The 24046-nt window shown below is 40.3% G+C and overlaps 1 protein-coding gene across 28 annotated transcripts in view; it reads right to left on the bottom strand.

The window, feature by feature from the left end:
- Window positions 1-24046, bottom strand: part of DST (dystonin) — a 419024-nt gene that overhangs the window by 184072 nt on the left and 210906 nt on the right. For all 28 annotated transcript variants that reach the window (XM_045573100.1, XM_045573106.1, XM_045573103.1 and 25 more), the window contains one exon: window positions 13221-13387. In XM_045573100.1, the coding sequence (XP_045429056.1) occupies window positions 13221-13387 (167 nt within the window). The remainder of the gene's footprint in view (window positions 1-13220; window positions 13388-24046) is intronic.

Here is a 24046-nt window from a genome sequence, read left to right as displayed (position 1 = left end):
ATTTGAATGTTGCTTAGAGTAGATCCTAAAAGATCTTAGCACAAGAAAAAAAAAATTGTAGCTACGTGTGATGACAAATATTCTCTAGACTTATTGTGGTGGTCAGTTTGCAATATATACAAATATAGAATCATCATGTTATAACCTGAAACTTGTATAATTTACTAGTACATGTCATTCAACTTCAATTTTTCTAAATTCACAATACTATCAGATAACTGTCACAAGACAAACACAAAGCAGAAATGAATACAAACGTGCCTACTGTCTTATGTCCTCACCATGAAACAGCGATCCTTTTCACTCTTTTCCAGTGTCGATTTTTATTGTTTAAATCTAGAGGCTTAGAGCACACTTAGGTTGGGGTCATTTCACATTAGCCCAATTCTGGAATACACTGTACATGATGAAGTCTGGACACCGCTTCTCAAATCAAAAGCACTTTAACTCTGTGGTTTGAGGTATCGGACCCTCTGGAAGGACAGTGGGCACCCATTCTCTTACTCAATTAAACAAAGGACAACAGAAAGCAGAACGGTGGTGGCTAGGGGCTGGGAAAGGGGGAAATGGGCAGTTATTGTTTAATGGATATACTGTCCCAGTTTTGCAGGATGAAAGGAGTTCTGGAGATGGGTGGTGGTGACGGTTACACACCAATGTGAATGTACTTAAAGCCACTTTACTGGACACAAAAATGGGAAGTGTTAGGATGAGAAGTTTTACATTATGTGTATTTTACCACATTTAAAAAATATATATAAGACAGTTTTTACATCTTTGAGAGTAAAGGCTATATGGACATGGAAAAAGTAAAAGGATGTGACTCAGGTGTCTGCTGATTTAGACCTAACTTGCTCTGTTTAACTTAGAACGCTAATCCAGAAATTTGTGTCTCGATTACCTTCCACACAAAAAATGAAAATCAGGAATTCCAAGTATCATTTAGAATTCCAATTACCCCCAGGGAGCAACTGGAAACGTGCTGGGGTAGAGGAAGGGCATCTGTGGCTGCTGCTGCCATGAGATTTGAAGAACCTAACTGATTTGCCCAAGGTCTCCAGAGAGGATTCATGTGGAAGTACTTGGGAAATGAAGTATAAGCAGCAATGTGGGCAGGTTATAAAAAGCCATCTGTTGGCATATAAACAATGTAAAGGAAATACAGTCAGAGAAGGCAGAACTTGGTGCTTTGATTGCCAATTACAAATAACTCTCCCCAGTCCACACACTAGCAAGTTGATTCATTTTCGTAACATCTAACAAGCATGCACCACGTGCCCGGCTCTGCTGCGCTTAGAACACAGGCACTTTGTATACCGAGAGCTCAACACGCCAAAGAAAGCTTGGAAGCAAACCAGGAGAAAACCCGCCAGAGAGACACAGGTAGAGGGCACAGGTGTGCATGTGTTCTGTACCTGGAGGGAGCGTGAGCATAAGGAGGCCAGTTCAGGGGTGAGAAGCAGCAGCAAGGGGACAGATGAGAGATAAGGCGGGGGGAAGGGGGACCAAGATGATGCACAATCTCATGAACTTCTGCAGAGATTTTGAATATTTTTTTTACGAGAACTATAAAAAACCATTAAAATGCTTCAAGGGCCCTAGCTGGCATAGCCCAGTGAATAGAGCGTTGGCCTGCAGACCAAAGGGTCCCAGGTTCGATTCCAGTCAAGACACATACGTTGGTTGCAGGCTCCTCCTCAGCCCAGGCCCTAGTTGGGGCGCGTGCAGGAGGCAACCATAATCAATTGATGTGTTTCTCACTGTCTTTCGATGCTTCTCTCTGTCTTTCCCTCTCTCTTCCACTCACTCTAAAAATAATTGGAAAAATATTTTCGAGTGAGGATTAATAACAATTAAATAAAATGCATCAAGGAAGGTGGTAAGAGATAAAATTATCAGATCTGAGGTCCGATGGAGAAGCAATTTAAAGTGGTGAAAGCATTCCCACAGAATCCAGGCCGGGGACCATGGTGACTTGCAAAAGAATGTGGTAGCAGAAGGCTGGGACATATTAAGAAGGTCAAATCCACAGAAGGGAGTATTATAACCCTGGTTATAACAACAGAGGGTATAGGCATGGGTGACAGTCAGCACAGAAAGTTGAACAGGCAACCTAGCAAAACTCTACCCGAGCCTCATGGGAAAGAGATGGTCTGCAGAAAGAACTGTGCAGGAGCAGGCCACAAAACAGGAGGGAAAAAAAAGGAATGTTGTCCTATAAAGCTTTACAAATAAGAGTATTTTAAGAAGAAAATCAAATACTGAGAAGAAAGATGAGGTCTGAAAATGGTCCACAGGATTTAGCCACAGGGAAGTCACTCCCAGAAGTCATAAGCCTAAAAGTGTTTTTGGTGGGTTATGGTGCCAGAAACCAGGTTAGCATAGGTTGAGGAGTAAGTACAGAGCAAAGAAATAAAAATTGAGTAGATAGACAACTCTGGCTTTAAGGAAAGGAGTAATATAAGGCAGTTACTGTTTGTTGTTTTATTAACAAAGAGGTTCCAAATGAGATTAAAGTCCAACAGAAAGATCTGTTTACAGAGAAAAATCTGATACAATGAGAAAGAAGGCTTGGGGAGCAGTGGTTGAGATGGGATCCAGAACATGGGAGTTGGGAGACAGGTCTTGGGTAGGGGGAGAGAGGCCTGCTCTATTACCAGGGGCCAGGGTGGATGCAACTGAAGGGAGGTTTGTCCCTTGGTAGCAAAAAAACATATTTTACATCAAGCATGTCAAACTCACAGCCCACAGACCACACACCTCCTTTATTGGGCCTGTGTTAGCCTTTGAGGTTGACATGCTTGCTTTACATGGATGGGTTCAGTGTCTCTGAGGGAATTGAGATTATCAGTTAACAATGGTTATCCATTAACAATGAGAGATCATCAGTCATCAAAAGCGAGGTGAGGTTGACAAAAAGGTGAATTAAGACGGATGGAAAAAGAATGCTTGGTCAGAACCACTTGAGGCTGGTAACCATGAAGTTATAGTGACACCCATCTCCCCTTAAATCTAACGTTCTCCGGGGTGCTTCCCTGCGTGGGAACATGCACACACAAAGCAGACAGCGGGGCTCACACAGGGCCAGGCTTTCCCGGAAATGAGTAAGCTCTCAGCAGCTTGCATGGAATGGCAAAGGATCCCGGGGAAGTTACACACTCACACACAAAGCACTCCCTTTATAGAGATCAGTCTTAGAACACCCTCTGAACTCCAGAACACAACTCACCAACTCACATACGGATACATGAAGCCATATATGCTACTTTAACATCTGCCCTTCAATAAATCACATGATTAAAATATTCATTAAATTTGCCTCACTTGCGCTATGATGGCAAGCGGTTGCCATAACAAATTCCTGAAGATGACTGTTTGAATTCAATCATGTTTGGGCTTAGCGTATTCTGACTGTTCTTATTGGTGCAAAAAGCATCTCACCTCCCCACCCCACCCATGGGGGAAAAAGGACTTGTAATATAGTCCTCCCTTCTCTCCCCACTCCCTCCCCGAAATAAATATGAACATGCAGGAGACCCACCCACAGTTGTGTAACTGGGCGTAGGCATTCCTTTATGCTCATATTTGGGCACATGTTGTTGAAAGAAACACAGCCAAGAACTCCAAGGTGGCCACAAGCTATGAAGGTGATTTTCCTTTTTCTCAAAACTAGATGCTTGAGTTTATTTCAAATATTCTTCCAATTATTTTTTTCTGCAAACTCTCTACTAACCACAGAGTGAAAGCAAAAAATGAGAAACTGTCATTTATAGCAAGCTTTATTAGTACTTCAAGATTGAAATCTCACAACCTCAGAAATTAAAAGATACTTAATAAACTATGACTCACTTTGCAAACAATCCACTCCATACTGGCCTCATAGACCTTAGTAAGTACAGAAAATAGCACTGATTTTGATAGTGTACAGACTCCTTCATTACACACTTCCTAAACCTCTGTCATTGTGATAGACACTCGCCTATGTTAGCCCAAGACAGCCCCTACTGCTGATATTCAGTTAAAATGATGAGATCACTCCCAATTTGCCAACCTAATTTGCCCTTTACCCCAGTAAACTCTTAATGCATACATGTTTAGACGAATAGCTTGCATATAATACTCAGAGAAACACAGGTCTACAATTTCAGCTCTAGAAAAAAGAAGAAGAAAAATCAAAGGGTAAATTAAAATTGCTAGAATGCAATTAACAAATAAAGTAAGAAATTGTTTCTTTCTTAAAGGCATCAGGGAAGGGAAATAGTATAGAAGACATATATTTCAATAAGACTCTTTTGGCAGACAGTTCAGATATATGTCTTAAAATTGGCCCAGCAATTCTACTTCTAGGACTTTATCCTACAGAAACATTCTCACATCTGTCTCACAAGACACATACAAAGTACAATACAACTTTTTATTTTTATTTTTTTAAGTTTTGCACCTATGGAAGATTATTATATAATATGTAGAGAACATTTAATTTTTTAATATATTTTATTGATTTTTTACAGAGGAAGGGAGAGAGATAGACAGCTAGAAATGTCAACGAGAGAGAAACATCGACCAGCTGCCTCCTGCACGCCCCCTACTGGGGATGTGCCCGCAACCAATGTACATGCCCCTGACCAGAATCGAACCTGGGACCTTTCAGTCCACAGACCGATGCTCTATCACTAAACCAAACCGGTTTTGGCTATCAATAAAGTGTGTTACATCCATATAATAGAATTAGAGGCCCAGTGCATGAAATTTGTGCAGGGGGGGGTGGGGGGCGGGGATGTCCCTCAGCCCAGCCTGCACACTCTGCAATTTGGGACCCCTCGAGGGATGTCCCACTGCCTATTTAGGGCAGTCGGACATCCCTCTCACAATCCAGGACTGCTGGCTCCCAACTGCTCACCTGCCTGCCTTCCTGATTGCCCCTAACCACTTCTGCCTGCCAGCTTATCACTCCCTAACCACTGCCCTGCCCGCCTGATAGGTGTCTAACTGCTTCCCTGCCAGCTTGTTTTCCCCCAACTTCCCTTCTCTGCTGGCCTGGTCAGCCCTAAATGCCCTCCTCTGCAGGCTTGATTGCCCCCAACTGCCTTCCCTTACAGGCCTGGTACCTCCCAACTGCCCTCCCTTGCTTGCCTGATCACCCACAACTGTCGTCCCTTGCAGGCCTGGTCCCTCCCAACTGCCTGCACTGCTGGCCATCTTGTGGTGGTCATCTTGTGTCCACTTGGGGGCAGGATCTTTGACCACATGGGGGCAGCTATCTTGATCTTGTGTGTTGGAGTGATGGTCAATCTGCATATTACTCTTTTATTAGATAGGATAGAGGCCTGGTGCACAGGTAGGGGCCAGCTGGTTTTCCCTGAAGGGTGTCCCAGATCAGGGTGGGGATTCCCTTGGGGCATGGGGCAGCCTGAGCAAGGAGCCTGTGGTGGTTTGCAGGCCAGCCATGTCCCCTGATGACCCAAGTGGAGGCCCTGGTATCTGGAATTTATTTATCTTCTACAATTGAAACTTTGTAGCCTGGAGCGGAGCCAAGCCTTCTGCTCGCTCTGTGGTGGCAGCCATTTCTGTTGGGGTTTATTCACCTTCTTGAAAGTTTGTAGCCTTGAGTAGAGGCCTCGGCCAGCCAAGGCAGGTGGAAAGCTTGGCTTCTTCTGTCGCTGGGGCTAACCCTAGCCTGCCCTCTCCAGTTCCGTGGCTACTGCCATTTTTCTTGGAATTTATTTTCTATAATTGAAACTTTGTATCCCTGAGTGGAGTCCTGGGCCAGCCAAGGTATGTGGAAAGCTTGGCTTCCTCCATTGCCAGGAAAACCCAAGCCTCCCTCCTACTCTCTGTGGTGGCAGCCATCTTGGTTGGGGTTAATTTGCATACTCACTCTGATTGGCTGGTGGATGTAGCAAAGTGCTGGTTAATTTGCATATTACTCTTTTATTAGGTAGGATACTATGCGTTATTTAAAAGAATAAGGTAAATCTATTCTGATACGGAAAATGTGTAAAATAAATGAAGGGGAGAAGAATAATGTAAAACATATACTGTGCTTTCATTTATGTTTTAGAAAAGATCATATATGTTTTCAAGATTTGTGCTTATGTAAATTATACCTCAATAAAATTGACACCCCCCCCCAAAAAAAAAAAAGAAATAGGTATTTGTATATGCATAGAAAATTTCTGGAAGAATATGAAAGAAATTTAACAGTAATTGCCTCAGGAATTTGAGGGGAAGGAGAATCACATTTCTATACATACCCTTTTACTCTACTTGATTTGTTCATGTATTTTCAGTTGGTTGGTTTTTTTTTTTTTTTAATCACAGATATAAGAAAGAGTAGAACTGTGAAAACTGCAAACAAAATTGACCAGGCTTTCATGGTGAGGACAGCCAAGTGAGCCATCTTCCTATCATGGTAGGGTCACTTGTTCAGTTTTCTGACTCAAAAAAATATGTTGGCTATTTCTTACCTCATATCTATAAGGAACTACTTCATATAATAATAGAAGAATTGGTATTATAAAGAATTTATATATAAATTAATCTTGGCAAGAGGGCCAGAAACACAGAAAGAAGGTAATATAAGTAGATATCTCCACTACCTGCCAAATTGTATTTACAAATGTACAGATACACTAAAAATGATCACCGGATGTGGCCACAAACTCATACACCTGAGTTGGATGCAGATGCACCAGCAAGCAGCGCATGTGAGCTCTCTAAGGATTTAAAAGTGTGATACTGCTTAGAAGTCAACCATTCATGCTCTCAGGGTTCAATAGTTTTGAGTTTATTTGGTAAGGTAAGTAAGCAATGTGATTTTGCCTCACAAACTGAAATACTTGTGACTTCTTAGAAATGCATCATCTACAAGACTCTGTACTTAGCCCATGGCCACACAAACCAGAGCCCAACCTGTATATGTGTACACACACACACACACACACACACACACACACACACGCCTCACCCTCTGGGTTCTGCAGCCTGAGGGCAGACCTGACTGAGGGATAAAAATCCTCTAGTCAACAAGAGTCCAACTTCCTCTGGGAACATTTCATACCCTAAAGGGGCCTACTCTCTCTGTGAAAACAGTCCACTCCAGTTTGGCTTGCAAGGTGTGGCTGACTCCAAGCATGTGGCTGAATCACAGGCCTCCGGGTCAGACTATTAAACAAGATTCTGACCACAGCCTTATAGTCTCACCTTCCCAGTTACAGCACCTTTAAACACTTAAAATAATGAAATATGATGGTCCCATTAAATTCTAATTCAAAAGGCAAACAATGAACAAAATAATTGCTACCTTCCCAACTACACACTCAGACAAGTGAAAACTCCCTAGCTGCCTAATTAGAAAATATCGAAATGGCATGTTCGTGAACACAACCTATTTCAAAAACATGGAGTCTTCCTTGGGTAATATATTGAAAAACAAGCTATGGAAAGAATGCCAGAGCTCTTAAGAAGAGAATTAATTAAATGAATGGGATAATTAAAAACAAGAATAGGACAAGCAGAAACTAGTAAACAGAAATAATCTCTCTTCAAAACACCCCCCCCCCCCCTCGCATCCCTCAGGCATTTTAGTCTTGACACACTTAGATCTTTCCATATCGCCACCTTAGGTTCACCGGGCCCTACTGCACACTTTGTACTACCCCTTCTGGCCTGTGGGCCACATTCATGTCCATGCCTGCTCAGGCAAACATGTTTTCACACTGAGAGATGCTGGGTGCTGCTGTGGCGGAACTTGGCTTTCATCAATGATACCCACTTGGAGAGACTGATAAAGTAAGACAAGTCAGGAGCTGAACGTCAAGCTTGAAGACAGAGCTTTACTTGTCTCAGAAAAAAAAAAAAGAAAAAAAAAAAAAAAAAAAAGGTCCATTTGTCCTGATGCCAGAGCACAATTAAACACAAGAGCACAGAACTATCTGTTGAACCCTCTGCTTGTAATACCTACCTCTGAAGAATGTGGACTACGGTGGAATTTTATTTTCTCTCTCTCTCTCTCTCTCTCTCTCTCTCTCTCTCTCTCTCTCTCACACACACACACACACCTTGGTAACTCATTAATCTACTACCCTGTTTCTCCGAAAATAAGACAGTGTCTTGTATTAATTTTTGCTCCCAAAGATGCACTAGGTCTTATTTTCAGGGGATGTCTTATTTTTCCATGAAGAATTTTTCCACATTTATTGTTAAGTGAAAATAAAGGAAATTTATTACCTGTATACGATACGGTAGTACGGAGGTTGTCAATACAAACCAGACAAACTATGAATCCTACAGTATCAAGAATTGACTTATTTATTCAATGACAATCATGTCATCATCTTCTGGAACATCATAACAACAATCCAATTTCTGAATTTCCTGGTGAATTTCTTGTGACTCTATTTCTTTCAGAATCAGTGGACCAAATCTCTCATGTTTAGCCTAGGGGAGGGGGGGGGGCTTATTTTGGGGGATGCCTTATATTTCACTCAGAAGGAAACCTGTAAGTAGGTCTTATTTTCGGAGGATGTCTTATTTTCGGGGAAACACGGAAGTGTTTAGGGAATACTCCTAAACCCCTTGGCTCTTGATTCTCAGTTAATTCTACTTCATCCTCTCTTGCTTTTAAGTTACTTATCAAATGCTTTTGTGACATCCTTTTGATATAAGCCCATCAAATCCAGTCTTCCTTGTTATTCTTCTGAATGAAAATCAAGGCCAGGGGCAATAGTGAGGCTTATTTACCTAAGATCTCTTACTAGTGTGGATTTTAGTGGGGGGGAAAATTAACATGTTCCAACATTGTTGAAAAAAAATTTAAACTATACAAACAAGAGAAACTTGTTTGTACAGATATATGGTATTTTTATTATTTTAACCCCTTCCATTGAAAACTAAACATAAAAAAAAAATTCCTAGAAGAAATCAGGTACAGAATTTCCTAAGACAACTAATAGAACAACATAATGTACATATCAATGACCTTTTAATTTTATTTTTATTTTATAATTTTTTTATTGTCTAAAGTTTTACTAATGTCTTCTTTTTCCCTAATTATCAATGACCTTTTTAAATAGAATCTATACAGCCATCTCTTGTAATGTTTTCAACTAAACCATATTAGTTTATCACCTTATTACCCACTGATAATCCAATCTCTTCATGCTCTTTAAGACAGTGTGACATACTAAAACTACAGAACCATTCAGTTGTGATTTTGCTCTTATGTATGCTAAGTGTTTCCTTGTAACAATTTTCCTTTTCTGTGAACTGCCTGATCCTATCCTTTTTACATTTCTTATTGGTTTCTTGGTCATTTTACTGATTTGTAAAAGCACTTTGTATTAGGATTTTACCTCTGATATAATTTGCAAAAATTTCTTCCAGTGAATAAATAAAAAAGGTAAGTGATCTTAAGCATGTTATTTACCTTAGGAGCCTCTGATTAAATAACTTGATAATTTAATAAATGGATGACATGGAAATGGTGCCATCTATTTCACAGGCAGGACTGCGATCATTTTAAAAGATACCACATAAAAAAATACAGCTCAGCTAGTCAGAAACTAGTATGTGGTCAATATTCTGCACATACTTCTGGAGTACCTACTATGTAACAGTTACTTTCTTTTTACCTTTATGAGTCATTTCTATTGCATAGCATCTATAAATTAGTTGCATCATATAAGTTTCTTCTCATTTTTATTTCACATAATTGTTCTCTCAAAACACAGAAATATTAGAAAGTTAATTTTTCTATGAAATGCTTTAGAATAACTATATTATAAAAGTACTACTCATTGGGATTGACATTCTTTCTACTTTGAAAAGTCATATTCTAGGTGAGAACAATAAAAATATGCTAGAAAATCCAAATTAATGTATGTGATTAATAACTTTTGACAATATGTACATTAACATGAAATCTGAAAGATATTACTCTGTTCCCATTTCAGATCAATATTTCTAAATCTTTAGAACATCTTAGACAGAAATCTTACTAAAACACTAATTACAAATAATACCATTTTGCTTTTAAATAACAAATGTTATCTATTTTTCTTCTAATCTCCAGAGAAATCTTTCATATTCTATCTAGGGCACACAGACTTACTGTAGGAGGCTTTAAACCCCTTTCTATCCAATGCAGCAATCATGAGGTTCTCTCCTGCTAAGCCCTCACTCCCTTCTAAGATCCTTCTCAACAAAGTATTCCATGTAGTTAGACTTGATGCTTGAGTAGAAACAAAACCCATGAACTGGAAGTCAAATAAAATTCATATTAATCATAAAACTTTTTATCTAAAAACAATATCCAAAAAGTCCAATAAGTGGATAATGTTTCTATAGCAAATATATATCACAAAACTTATGGGAATAATTATCAATTAAAAGCAACTGTTAAATAATTCACTATTCTCTACATGTGAATATTATTATCTAATATCCAAATATCTACTTATAGTGATTTTTCAATTCTTTATAACTATATCTCTTTTGTCATTAGAGTAAACAAAAACATTCAATCATTCAACAGTGAAAACTGCAGTTCAGCCACATCCACTTAATTCTTATACATGCCAGAAGAAAATTACGCAATTGTTTTTCAACTAAAAAGAGCCAAGGACTTTAATTAAAATACAGTTCTCCAGATGAAAAGTTTTTTGTAGTGAAAAAAAAAGCACAACCACAGAGTAAATAAACTAAACTTTAGCAACAAAAAACTCTTGTAAGCTGTTAGACCTGATATTCAGTGTTTTAATCAATAATTCTAAGAAAGGAAAACAAAACAAATTAGGAAATCAAAGTTAAACAATTTTCTAAAATGATCACACTGCCAAAATAAAAGTTCAAAATAAACAACAGTCATTTTTCTCCTTAAGCAATATAAGCTCTATACCATTAAACTTGCCTAGGAAACTTTAGGATCTTGGACATATACATTGACTTGTGTAGGAAAAAAATGCACAGTGTGCTATACCAGTTTGTACTTGCAATCCTTCATAAGGATTGTAGAGACAATGCCTGGAGACCACTGTTTTTAAAAAGTCAATTATTTTAGGGTATTTAGCTTCTTTTTTTTTTTTCTTTTTTTTAATGTAAGCATTCTTTTTTTTTTTAATATATTTTATTGATTTTTTTACAGAGAGGAAGGGAGAAAGAGAGAGAGCTAGAAACGTCGATGAGAGAGAAACATCGACCAGCTACCTCCTGCACACCCCCCACCGGGGATGCGCCCGCAACCAAGGCACATGCCCCCAACCGGAATCGAACCCGGGACCTTTCAGTCCGCCAACCGACGCTCTACCACTGAGCCAAACCGGCCCCGGCTAGGGTATTTAGCTTCTAAATGTGACACTTCTACCTCAAAGGTTTCAAAGAAGAGGACAGAGCACACCCTCAAAAATGCATCATGACATAAATCCTTTAAGTGTAGCAATCCAAATATTTTTATTCAAAAACCCAGATCTTATCATCCCAGGTATAGAACGTGCCCAGCTACACAGGCCTTGAATGGCCTCACGTTTTAAGTCACATGGGAAGTGCAGTGTGATAATCACGGTATCTGAAACCACTCAACCCTCTTGTCACTGTGACTCAAGGAGATCTGGCACGTGATTTGGGGCGAGTGTAGGCAAGTTGGTCCTGGCTTTTCCTTTTAATTCAGCAACCTCTACCTCCCTCTATTGAAATGCTGTTCCATAAAGGAAGCAGACTATTGTAGTGTTTTTAAGGGGGCTCTTGGGTGTGGATATATAGGAGATTCAGGTATTAAAATTTTCAACAGAAAAGAGGGAGAAAAAAGAAGGGGAGTGAAAAAAAGGAAGAAAGGGAAAAGGGAGGAGAGGCAGAGAATAGGACTTCAAGTCAAACAGACCACGGTTAGAATCTTAGCTCTGTAACTTTTTAGCAGTGTGGCCTTGTTGAGTCCCTCATCTGTAAAAGTGGGATAATAACAGTCCCTGTTAGGAGATTTGGATGAGATAACATATGGATAGCACTTAGAATACCTAACCCATAGAAAGTTATCCAAACATTAACTGTTCTATGTAATTATTATTTTTATTGTAATCAAATGTTTGTCAGTTTCATGAGACATAGCTTTGGCTTATTCTACTTAGGAAGATATTCAGTTCTTCAACAACAGGATATAACCTTGAAAAACTAAGAAAAATAACTGAGATCAAGAAATATGTAGTTTTGAATCAATAGTTTTCTAGGGATTTAACGTCACATAAGGTAACTAAAGGCCCAGTGCATGACATTCATGCACTGGGGGTAGGGGTGTCCCTTCAGCCCAGCCTGCACCCTCTCACAGTCCGGGACCTCTCTGGAGATGTCCAAGCAGGCCTAAGCCGGCAGGCAGACATCCCCTAGGAGTCCTCAGCACTGCCTTGGAGATGGGAGAGACTCCAGCCACCACCACTGCGCTTGCCAGCCATGAGCCAGCTTCTGCATTGAGCGTCTTGCCCCTGTGGTCAGTGCCTGTCATAGCGACCTGTTGTTCCGCCAGTCAATCAATTTGCATACTAGGGTTTTATTATATAGAATAAGCAGGGACTCAAGAGCCAGAGTGCCTGGGTCTGAATCCCAAGTTTCTGGCTGTGTGACTTTTAACAAGGATTTACTCTGTATCTCACTTTCTTTCTGTTAACTGGGGGTGACAACATTCCCTTAGGGCTGTGGTGAGGATTAAATGAATTAATACATATAAACTGCTTATGATAGACTTAGTAAGTGCTAGGTAAATGTTAACTTGGACTTAGTTGTTACTAATTCTCACCAAAAATATGTTTACCACCCCAAAATTGGCCACTGTTAAACCAAGCTAGTCACTAGAGTAACTACACTGGGAGACTATAATTGGGAAATTTGTGAGCTCTAAGTCTGAACTAAACCCTTACCTTACTACTCATCAGTTCTCTATATACACAAACTTGGTCACCTACCTGTATATTCTACATATCAGGGCTTACTATCTGCTATATTACTAGCACAATCCAGACATATTACAGCTGTGTGTGCCTGTGTGTGCACACCACGCTTAGAGGGAAGATCTCTGAGTGGTGGAAATGTGAAGTTTTTACTTTTACTCGTCTGTATTTTCTAATTTTCTGCCACGCACCTGTATTGCTTCTATAATAATAAAAGCTTATTTTAAAATGTGTAAATGAAAGAAGCTCATATTTCTCTAGGGGAAAAAAGTCCCACGGATTCCATACCTGTATTTATGAATGATGGCATTGAACAGTTTTCCATCTCTCCAGCAGGTGGTGAAATTTTCGCAACGTATGCCAGCATAACCCTCCGTTGCCTGCTGTGTCCAGAGCAGCAACCTCTCTTTCGCAGACATATCCTCTGACTCTCCAGTAACGTGGATATCAGATATCTAAACAAAAAGGGAAGTGTTCAATCATTAGGAAGGAAGGAAGCTAACTCAGATAAAGGACCTACTATGTACCAAGCAGTGTGCTAGTGATACTTTACTTAATCCTCATAACCCTCACTTGTAAGCTAGGTCTATTTCCCCCATTTGTATCTAGGGAAAGTGAGTTTCAAAGAAGTTAATAGATTGAAAAAGTTGGATTAAATCTAAGCATCTAATTTTTATGTAATATCCAAATGTCACAACATTAAAAATAAATCTACATTCCTCTTGATAAATCAGATCTGTTCAAACAACTCAAGCAAATGTTTTTCCACGTTTAAGTGGATCAAAAGTAAAACAAACAAATAATCTACATGACCACCTGCAGCATAAAGATCCAACAGGTATTGTGCAAAGATGGCAAGACAGGACCCTCTCCAATGAACTATATTACATAACAACTTGGCCTAAAGGTTCTCTCATTTTCGTATGAGTCCTTGCTCAGCCTACTCAACATGACACCTTTAACACCTGATTGCTTTCCCTATACTTTTTTGCTTTCATTAAATTTTCTAAAACTCTCTTCCATTAAATAATAGAAACCAGGTCACCAGCTCAAGTGATTTACATTCTCTTAAGGAGCTCTTTGGTAAGGTTCCTCCTTAATCTGCTGATAATGATATTAAGGCACCTAGAGACTTGAGCCGTGGTCACCCAGTAATTCCAAAGCTGGGATTAACATCAACAAACAACTGTTCCTCATCCAGTGCAGGACACAAAGCCAAGGGATCAGGAAGACAGCAAGCCAGGGTCAGGACAAGCAAATAAGAGATTGGAAGCAGCCAAAACCGGTTTGGCTCAGTGGGTAGAGCGTCGGCCTGCAGACTGAAAGGTCACAGGTTCGATTCCGGTCAAGGGCATGTACCTTGGTTGTGGGCACATCCCCAGTGAGGGGTGTGTGTGTGTGTGTGTGTGTGTGTGTGTGTGTGTGTGTATATATATATATATATATATATATATATATATATATATATATTTTTTTTTTAAGAGAGATTGGAAGCAAGACATAGGGAGATACAAGTCACGTAGTAACAAGTCACTTAGTAATAAAAAAATAAATCACTGGAGTCACAATCACAAGATTGGCTTCTATCCTGGCCACGAGTCCCATGGCTTTGAATAATTCATGTCATGTGTGTGAGCCAACTTCTTCATCGATAAATGAGGAAGTAGGAGGCAGAAGCAGATAACATTTAAGATTTTTTTCAGTGTAAAGTGTTACTAGGAGATTATAAATACAACACAGAAGTCAGAGGTCAAAACAGGCAGAATGGAGCAACTGAAAGCAGAGAATTTGAAAAAACACACAAGATTAAAGAAAGCCTTTAATCACCGTGGCAATGCCAAGCTACAACAGGAAGCCCTTTATTTCTCCCAGATGCCACAAGAGCCAGAGGCGTGGCCAACCCAGGGACCTGGGGCAAGTAGGCTGCAGCAGTCGATGGCCACAGTAGGGCTGGCAGTCCCTACCGCCAGGACTCGGAGAGGACAGCCACCCTCAGTCTTTCTCCAGCACACAGCCAGACACGTGCTCCTGGACAAGCGGCAGGATTTTAATCATCTTTCCTAGGGGTCTGTGTTAACATCAGTGGCATGGAAAAGAGCTATAAATCGTGAACACACTATATAGAATTTATAGTAGGAATGTCTTTCCTTTTTTTCTAATTTATTTTCTAAAGAAGGAGGAAGGAGAAGCAAGAGAGAAAGAGAGGGGTGGGTCAGCGAGAGAAACAGAGACAGAGCAACACCTCAACCAGGGATCAAACCTACAACCTAGGCAAGTGCTCCGTCCAGGAATCAAACCCATGACTTTCTGGTGCACAGGATGATGCTCTAACTTAGGGGTGTCGAACTCAATCAGAGAAGGGGCCAAAATCTAAAATCCAGCCTAAATCGCGGGCCGAATGGTTTACTGAACAGTCATCAACTGTCATTGTGATGGAAACGCAGCGGAGTGCAGTGATGACAGCGCGGTGCGGGCCACATTGCAAGGCCTGGCGGGACGGATTTGGCCCGCGGGCCTTGTGTTGACACATGTGCACAGAGCCACATCACCAAGGCTCTGTCTTTTTTTCTAACGTGGACAAAAAGAGCTAAAAAAATTACCGATATTTTTCTTCCCAACATCCAACTGATATTCTAGATTAAAATTATGCTGGGAACTTTGCAAGCACATTGTGTAAGTTTAAATCCCATCTCCACCACTTACACGTTCAAATGACTTAGCTGCTTTCACCGTTCCCTCACTTGTGAAAGAATGATGGCAATAATTATGACAGTATGTTGTGAGAATTTAACAGGTGAGCACAGTGGAATGCCTGGCGTGAAGTAAGTGCAGGCTCCACATGTCACCTATTCTACTGTTTTGGTTATTGGTCTTTTTGACAAAGGGAGAAGCACAAACATGGCTCTGTTGTTCTCCCAATTCTCTCTGTGTAAAAGAAGAGTAAAAGATAAAGCTCTTAAGTTTGCTGAATCAAAATAATCAAAGTCTATCAGCAGGAGGGCTCAGAGAAACTAACCTCGGAAACTGCAAATGAAAAAGCTGAGGCTCTCTGTAAAATTCCACAAGTCCCTTCTAACCTTCACAAGTTATGAAATCAACTGCCTGGGGGAACCTTGCCTTGCAGGAGCTACCTGGGTGGTATTTGCAGCTATATAAAGACAAAGCAGATAGCTGGGAAGGGGGAGGGCACTTCCTCCTGGGTCAGGAACATTCCATGCCAGTTCAGTCACAAAAGTAATTACCTAGTAACAAGGGAAGTCCAAGTCGGTAAATTTCAACTGCAAGGTACCAATTTAAGTTTAATAGGTTAAAGCACTAAACAGTATTTTACCCAAGGAACGGTATCAAAGGAGGAAACATTTAGAACTCTGAAAATAGTCTGAATACAAACCAAGGGAAAATCACATACTCTCATTAAATAAGTTTCCAATAGATGGATTTCGGATTGTTACACACACACACACACAAATTTAGAGTTACACATGCATACACTATTTAAAAGGCTATATACTTCAAAAATGCCAATTAATATTTCCAATTAGCTGAAGATAATCTCCACGTGGAGATGTAAGGTATTTTTTCCCCCTTTTATTGAATGTTCTAGAGGCCCAGTGCACGTAATTCGTGAATGGGAGGGGGTTGGGGTTGTGTCCCTCAGCCCAGCCTGCACCCTCTCCAATCTGGGATCCCTCTCACAATCCAGGACTGCTGCCAGCTCGCCTGCCTCCCTGCCTAATTGCTCCTAACTGATTCTGCCTGCCAGCCTGATCACCCCATAACCACTCTCCTGCCAGCCTGATAGATGCCTAACTGTTCCCCTACCTGCCCCTAACTGCCCTCCCCTGCTGGCCTGGTTCACCCCAACTGCCCTCCCTTGCAGGCCTGGTCCCTCCCAACTGCCCTCCCCTGCTGGCCATCTTGTGGCAGCCATCTTGTGTCCACTTGGGGGCAGCCATTTTTTGTGTTGGAGTGATGGTCAATTTGCATACTACCTCTTTATTATATAGGATGGGGATAACACTGGTTAATGAAATTATACACGTTTCAGGTGCACAATTCTACAACACGTATCTGTATACTGTATTGTGTATTCACTACGTCCAGGGCAAGCCTTCTTCCATCTCCACTTGAACCCTGATACCCTCCTCCACATTCCCTCTTCCCCAATGTCACCACACTGTTATGCCTGTCCATGAGTTTTTTTCTCTCTTTTTTCTTTTTTGTTCAATCCCTCCATTCTCCCCTTCAAACCTCCCCCCCGAAAAAAAACAAATATATATATATACTGTACCATTAGCCACTAATGGACTCTATCAAACTGTTTGTGACACCGTGCAGCCAAAAAGAAAAATAAATGCTAATGACTATAAATCTGCTCTTGTTATCCATGACCCTTGGTATAAAATTAACAAGACAGCCTGCATCCTCCAGCAATAGCAGGTCAGGTTGGGTTCTAGGAAGTAATCAAGACTCCTTCCGTCAAGCCCTGGAGGCAATCCAGTGATGATGAGAGAGGGTTTCAATTCATGCTGCCTGGGTTCACATTCCATTCGCCAACAGTTATTTTTTCAATTTTATTTTTCAGTTACAGTTGACATTCAGTATTACTCTGTATTCCTTTCAGGTATACAGCACAGTCAAATACTTGACAAAGTGGTCCACCCAATAATCCTTATGCAATACTTTACATCCCCGAGACTATTTTCTAACTATTATACCAATTTGTAACTTCTTAATCCCTTTACCTTTCCACCACACCCCCAAATCCCATCTCCTCTGCCAGCCATCAATCTGTTCTATGTATCTATGAGTCTGTTTCTATTTTGCTTGTTCATTTATTTTGTTCATTAGATTTCAGATGTAAGTGAAACCACATGGTATTTGTCTTTCTCTGTCTGAGTGACTTCACTTAGGAAATAACAGCCTCTAGGTCTACCCATACTGTCACAAATGGTAAGATTTCATTCTTTTTATGGCCAAGTAATACTCCACTGTCTATGTGTGTCACATCTTCTTCATCCACTCGTCTATTGATGGGCACTTGAGTTGCTTCCATATCTTGGCTATTGTAAATAACTCTGCAATGAACACAGACGTGCATATAGTCTTTCAAATTAGTGTTTTGGGTTTCTTTGGAAATATAGCCGAAGTGGAATCGCTGGGTCTTTTTTAATTTTTTGAGGTATCTCCATAGTGTTTTCCACAGTGACTGCACAATCTACATTCCCACCAACAGTGGCTGAGGGTTCCCTTTTCTCCACATCCTAGTCAATAGTTGTTTGTTGATTTACAGATGACAGCCATTCTGACAGGTATGAGGTGATATCTCACTATGGTTTTAATTTGCATTTCTCTGATGATTACTGACATTGAGCATCTTTTCAGATGTCTACTAAGGGCCCAGTGCACCTTGAAAGAAACCGTGGGCCATGAGGCTGCCGTGGGCACAGGGGTGGGTCCCAGTCCATTCTCAGCACTCCTGCCTGGCCCCTCCTGCAGTGGCCCTCAGTCCCACCTGCTCCATCTGTGGCAGCCCTGCTCCTGCTGCTGCTGCTCCCACACCAGGCCCCGCTCTCACCTGCTGACAGTGCAGAGCAATTCGGGCAGGTGCCAGCGGCCAGTGCTAGAAGAGGCTGCTGGCCCCGATGGCTCTTTGGGAGCAGGGGGAGGTGGAGAAGCCCTCAGGGGTGATCAAGGCTGGCTGCTGCCGCTTGCACCCACTGATGATGCCAGGCAATCAGGCCTGGCACCGGCAGGGGATGGGAGCGGGGCTGACGCTGGCAGCAGGTGCAAGAGCCCAGTGGGACCTTGACACACGGGAGCCTGGCATGTGGGAGCAAAGAATTTCCAGTAACCACCAGAGGTTCGCCCCAATGATAGCGACCAGCACCTTGCCTTGGTCTGGTGCCCCAGCTCACCTGCTCCACCATCCCACCGAGGCCGATGCCCACCATGTTCCACACTCGCCCTCTGGTGGTCAGCGCACATCATAGTGACCTGTTGTTCAGTTGTTCCGCTATCGGTCTATATGCATATTAGGTTTATATTTATATGTAGATTGGTCACCTGCATGTCATCTTTGAAAAAGTATCTATTCAGGTCTTCTGCCCACTATTTAATTGGATTGTTTTGTGTGTGCTTTTATGTTGAATTGTATGAGTTCTTTATAAATTTTTAACATTAACTCCTTTTGTGAGATGTATCATTGGGCAAGTATCTTCCCCCATTCAGTAGGTCATCTTTCTGTCTTGTTAATGGTTTCCTTTGCTGTGCAATACCTTTTTAATTTGATATAGTCCCATTTCCTTATGTTTTCTTTTGTTTTCCTTGCCCAAGAAAATGTACCCTATTTTCCGGCATATAAGACGACCCCCTAATTTTACAGTTAAAACATAGGTTTAGGCCTATATTCGCTGTATAAGACTACCTCCCACTTCAAAGAAAAGACTTACTTTGCCGTCAAGATCTGCAGGTAATTTTTGTGCAATTTTGGTCTTTTGCCCCCGATTTTCAGTTGACTTTTTTTTCGTTTCAAAAGTCATCTTATACGCCGGGAAATACGGGTAGCAGAAAAAAATATTGCTAAGAGAAATGGTAGAGGGTTTTGTTGTTTTTTGTTTTGTTTTTTCTTTTAATATATTTTATTGATTTTTTACAGAGAGAAAGAGAGAGGGAAAGTTAGAAACATCAATGAAAGAGAATCATCAATCAGCTGCCTCCTGCACACCCCCTACTGGGGATGTGCCAGCAACCAAGGTACATGCCCTTGACCGGAATCGAACCTGGGACCTTTCAGTCCGCAAGCCAATGCTCTATCTACTGAGCCAAACCGGTTTAGGCAAAATGTTAGAGTTTTTACTGCCTATATTTTCTTCTAGGAGTTTGTGGTTTTGAGTTTTACATTTAAGACTTTATCCATTTTGAGTTTATTCTAGCATATGGTGTAAGAAGGTAGTCTAGTTTCATTTATTTGCGTGTATCTGTCCAATTTTTCCAATACAATTTATTGGATAAACTGTCTTTATCCCACTGTATGTTCTTGCCTCCTTTGTCATACATTAATTGGCCATATAGATGTGGGTTTATTTCTGAGGGATCTCTATTCTGTTCCATTAATCTATGTGTTTATTTTTTATGCTAGTAACATGCTGTTTTAATTCTATAGCTTTATAGTATAGTTTTATATCAGGAAATATGATATCTTTTCTTTGTTCTTCTTTCTCGACATTTCTGTGGCTATACAGGATCTTTTGTGGTTCCAGATTCATTTTTGGATTATTTGCTCTAGTTCTGTGAAAAACACCATTGGTATTTTGATAGGAATTATACTGAATCTATAGATTGCTTTGGAGAGTATGGACATTTTAACTATATTAATTCTTCCTATCCATGAGCATCTATCCATTTATTTGTATCTTCCATTTCTTTCTTCAATGTCTTATAATTTTTCAAGTTACAGGTATTTTGCCTCCTTGGATAAATTTATTCCTAGGAATTTTTTATGCAATTATAAATGGATTGTATTCTTAGTTTCTCTTTCAGATAGTTCATCATTGGTGTACAAAAATGCCAACAATTTCTGAATATTTATTTTGTATCTTACTACTATATGTATCATTTATCAGTTCTAGTCGTTCTTTTTTTCTTTTATGGAATCTTTACAGTTGTCTCTTTATAGTATCCTGTCCTCTACAAATAGTGACAGTTTTACTTCTTTCTTTCCAATTAGGATTATGACCCAGAGCTATTCACATATTCTCTCTAAAATCCATGTCCTCGTTTTAAAAATTTCAAATGATGACATATAACTTCTATTCCTTGAGTAGTTCTAAGGATTGGATAAAATAATCCACATTAAGTGTTAACACATTGCATGGAATGTAGAAAACTATAAATGTTAGCTTATCCCACCACAATTTTATTTATAGTATTTTCTGCTTAAAGCTTCTCACCAGCAATCTGTCAGCTAACATCAAAAACAAACAAAATACTTTATCCCAGAGTTCCTTTTGGAAACCTGAAGCCCTCGTGCCTCACATCCAGGTCACTGTTGACTACCACCCAAATTCAAGTTCTTCCTGTAACTGAGCCTCTCATGCCCTTATGACACCTCTGCTTGATCTCTCCTGACACAGCTGGCCACCATTCCTAAACTTCCCAAAAATATTATTCCATGCAACACAAAGTCTCTTACACCTTCAATACTTTACACTGTGTCTGCCTTTTTACTAACTTACAGGTCTTTGCCACTGTATTAACTCAAGTCTCAGGCTCCACAAACAGAGCGAATGTATTCTAACTCCCTAGTGATGCAAAGCCAAGAGTTGCCATTAGCCATGCACACTGCAGGCCACTCTTGCACTAGCACCTTCTTTCTCTCCTCAGGAATGGTTGCCACATCCCAAAGATCTGGCACCTGGCTGAGTTTGGCCTTTTTCCATCATCCCCATAACATTCTTGATCTCCTCTCTGCTTTAGCTGTTCACGTACCACATCCTGGATCTCATCACTTTGAACCAGAACAAGTCCACCTCAGGTATTTAATTTCTCAGAGCAATTTTCCATTTTTTTCTAGCATTTTCATTCCCTAACTCTAGTTAAACCAATTATCTGGCTTTGCCAACATCTCAGAGTCCTTGCCTTTTTCAATTTTGTCCCAATCTATTATATGAGCCCTCTTCTATCTTTACCTCCTTCTCTACCTGGTCTGCACTACATGATCCGACACATCAATCAATATCCTCAACTCCCTCATACCTTTCCCTTACCCTGCAACTACCCAGCCAAACCTCAGTCCCTGTCAAGTCAGCTCTATGTCTTTTCTATGCTTGCCTTACACTTTAAGCTATAAAGATCTATCACAGAAAACCATACTATCATGTGAACCAAGTGAATGCAATTTCCACTTCAACAGCATCTTTTAAGCCCCAATTATAATAGGCCTAACGTGATTCTGGGCTCAGCAAAGCTTCTGCCTTCTTCTAGAACTGAGTCTCGCTGTTGGGAATATGAGGTTCATTTTTAACTATCATATTTTAATCTGCATCTCAGCAGCTATAATATAATCAAAATAATTATTTTGCCTTAGTATTTTTACATTTTTAACTAAATAAGAAAATTCTCTGAATTTTTTTCCCCTGGCTTATTTGCTTTAAGTGTGAAATTTGAGAAATTATCACAGATTCTGCTAAAATAACATTTTATTATTTATTATTATCAGATACAATAAATTCAAGTCCCACATGAAAATGGTACTGAATTGGTTAAAGCAAAGTACTGTAACAGAAAAACACCTAATCTTCATATACTTTTTTGCTATATATATTAGTATGCCCATGCATGAATAGGCCAAATCTTTATTTCACTTGAATTACAGGGAGAATGTTTTCCTCCCCAGATAGCGGAACTCAGAATGGGATGGTGCCAGTACATGGCTACAACAAGAAAGGGTAACTTGTATTTTGCCAACTCTCTACTTAAATGCATTTATCTTCCTAGATAGTCCAAGCCTAAATTAGAAAGAAGGATCTTCAAGGTTTTTACGTCAAGGGCAAATATTTTCCAGAGCCCTGCCACAAGCTGTTTACAGAAAACAGTTTTGGGCTATAAAAATACACAACAGGAGGCATTCTCAAAAGCTGTCTGGTCATGTTTGGAAGCAGGTTCTCCAAATGCATTTCCAAGAATATTGTTCCCACTGGTAATGAAATAAATGCTCAGAAAATCTAACCATTTGGATAAGAGGTCCTCAACCCATTAAACTAGAAATGTGGCTGGTGGCTATATCTTAGAGAAATTATATTGAGCCCTTCAGAGCATAGCAAAAGAATCCAGGTGCCCAATTATATAAAGTCATTTTTATAGTTCAGAATTCTGGGCCTTGAGAACAAAGAAATCTCCATTTCTGTTTTAATTTTTCACTCCAGATAAGCAGGGTCCAAAATTAAAATTTAAAAACCAAACACTGAAAACTTACCTCAGCCTGAAAAAAAGCAATGCCACCACCAACAAATACACCCTCTAACGCTTTCATATATCCACCTCTCTTTTTCTCACAATACCATTACACACAACACTGGTATTTTACTATATACATATATATTTCCATTCTCCTTCTAGGGAGAGAGCCCAGAAAATGTCCAATAATTAAAACCCTAATAATTGAACTAAAAGGATATGGCAGAGGTTGTTGTGAGCGAGGCTCTAAGTAGGAAACGGGGAATTGTCATCTTTTACAATGACACTGATAAAGACACAGTCATGATAGACCTAGAATGACATCTGGGCTCCAGAGAGTATCTGAGATCCTCTGGAACTAAGCCCCAGTGCCTGGATTAGTAGTAATCCAGGCACAAAGTCTAGCTCTGCTCTCACTTCCCAGTTCTGGTTTACTCCACAGCCATAGTAATTGAGTTCAGTCTTGGCTGATCTCCCCAGACTCAAGACATTCTCTTTCTGTTCAATGACTAAATCATATAAACTTCAAACCTTGTGAACCACATGTTCCCTCTCTCCTAGAGTCTTCTGTTCTCGTTACTACCCACCTTGGAACATTCTCTCCATACTCTGCCTAACATGGCATGGACTGGGTGCTCAATAACTGTCTGTTAACTCAGAGGGGGGAGATATAGAGAGAGGGAGATGAGAAACACATTTCATGTTTTCATGTGGTATGATGAATTTTAACCTGTGGTTCGAACCCTGTCATCTTGGGAAAATAAAGGTTTCTAATTAACCTCACTTTCCAATAATAACAGAACACACTGACCACTACACAAAAGTCCCCAGCGGAGAGAACACACCCAGAGACTACTCAGTGAGAACCCAATATCAAGTAGTGAACCTAAGCTTCATCTGCATCATTTATCTAAAACTATTTTTATAAATTTGAGACAGTACAGAACCTCCAAATGTATTTTCGATGAAAGAAAACCAGCCAACATGTCCCATCTCATAGCACTTTCTGATTCCATTCACAGCTTATTGCTAGGTGACCCACTTACTGCTAAGTGAATTGCAACAGCCTCACTGTGTTGGTCAGCTGAGGCTGTAAATGTGAAAGTCCTTTGAGTGAAGTCAATGCCACCAGACAACTGGGCGACAGAAACACCCTA

The sequence above is a fragment of the Pipistrellus kuhlii genome, unplaced genomic scaffold (assembly GCF_014108245.1).
Source record: "Pipistrellus kuhlii isolate mPipKuh1 unplaced genomic scaffold, mPipKuh1.p scaffold_m20_p_5, whole genome shotgun sequence".
Classification (NCBI taxonomy): domain Eukaryota; kingdom Metazoa; phylum Chordata; class Mammalia; order Chiroptera; family Vespertilionidae; genus Pipistrellus; species Pipistrellus kuhlii.
The sequence above is the reverse complement of the archived record's forward strand: the minus strand, read 5'-3'. Positions and strand labels throughout refer to the sequence as shown.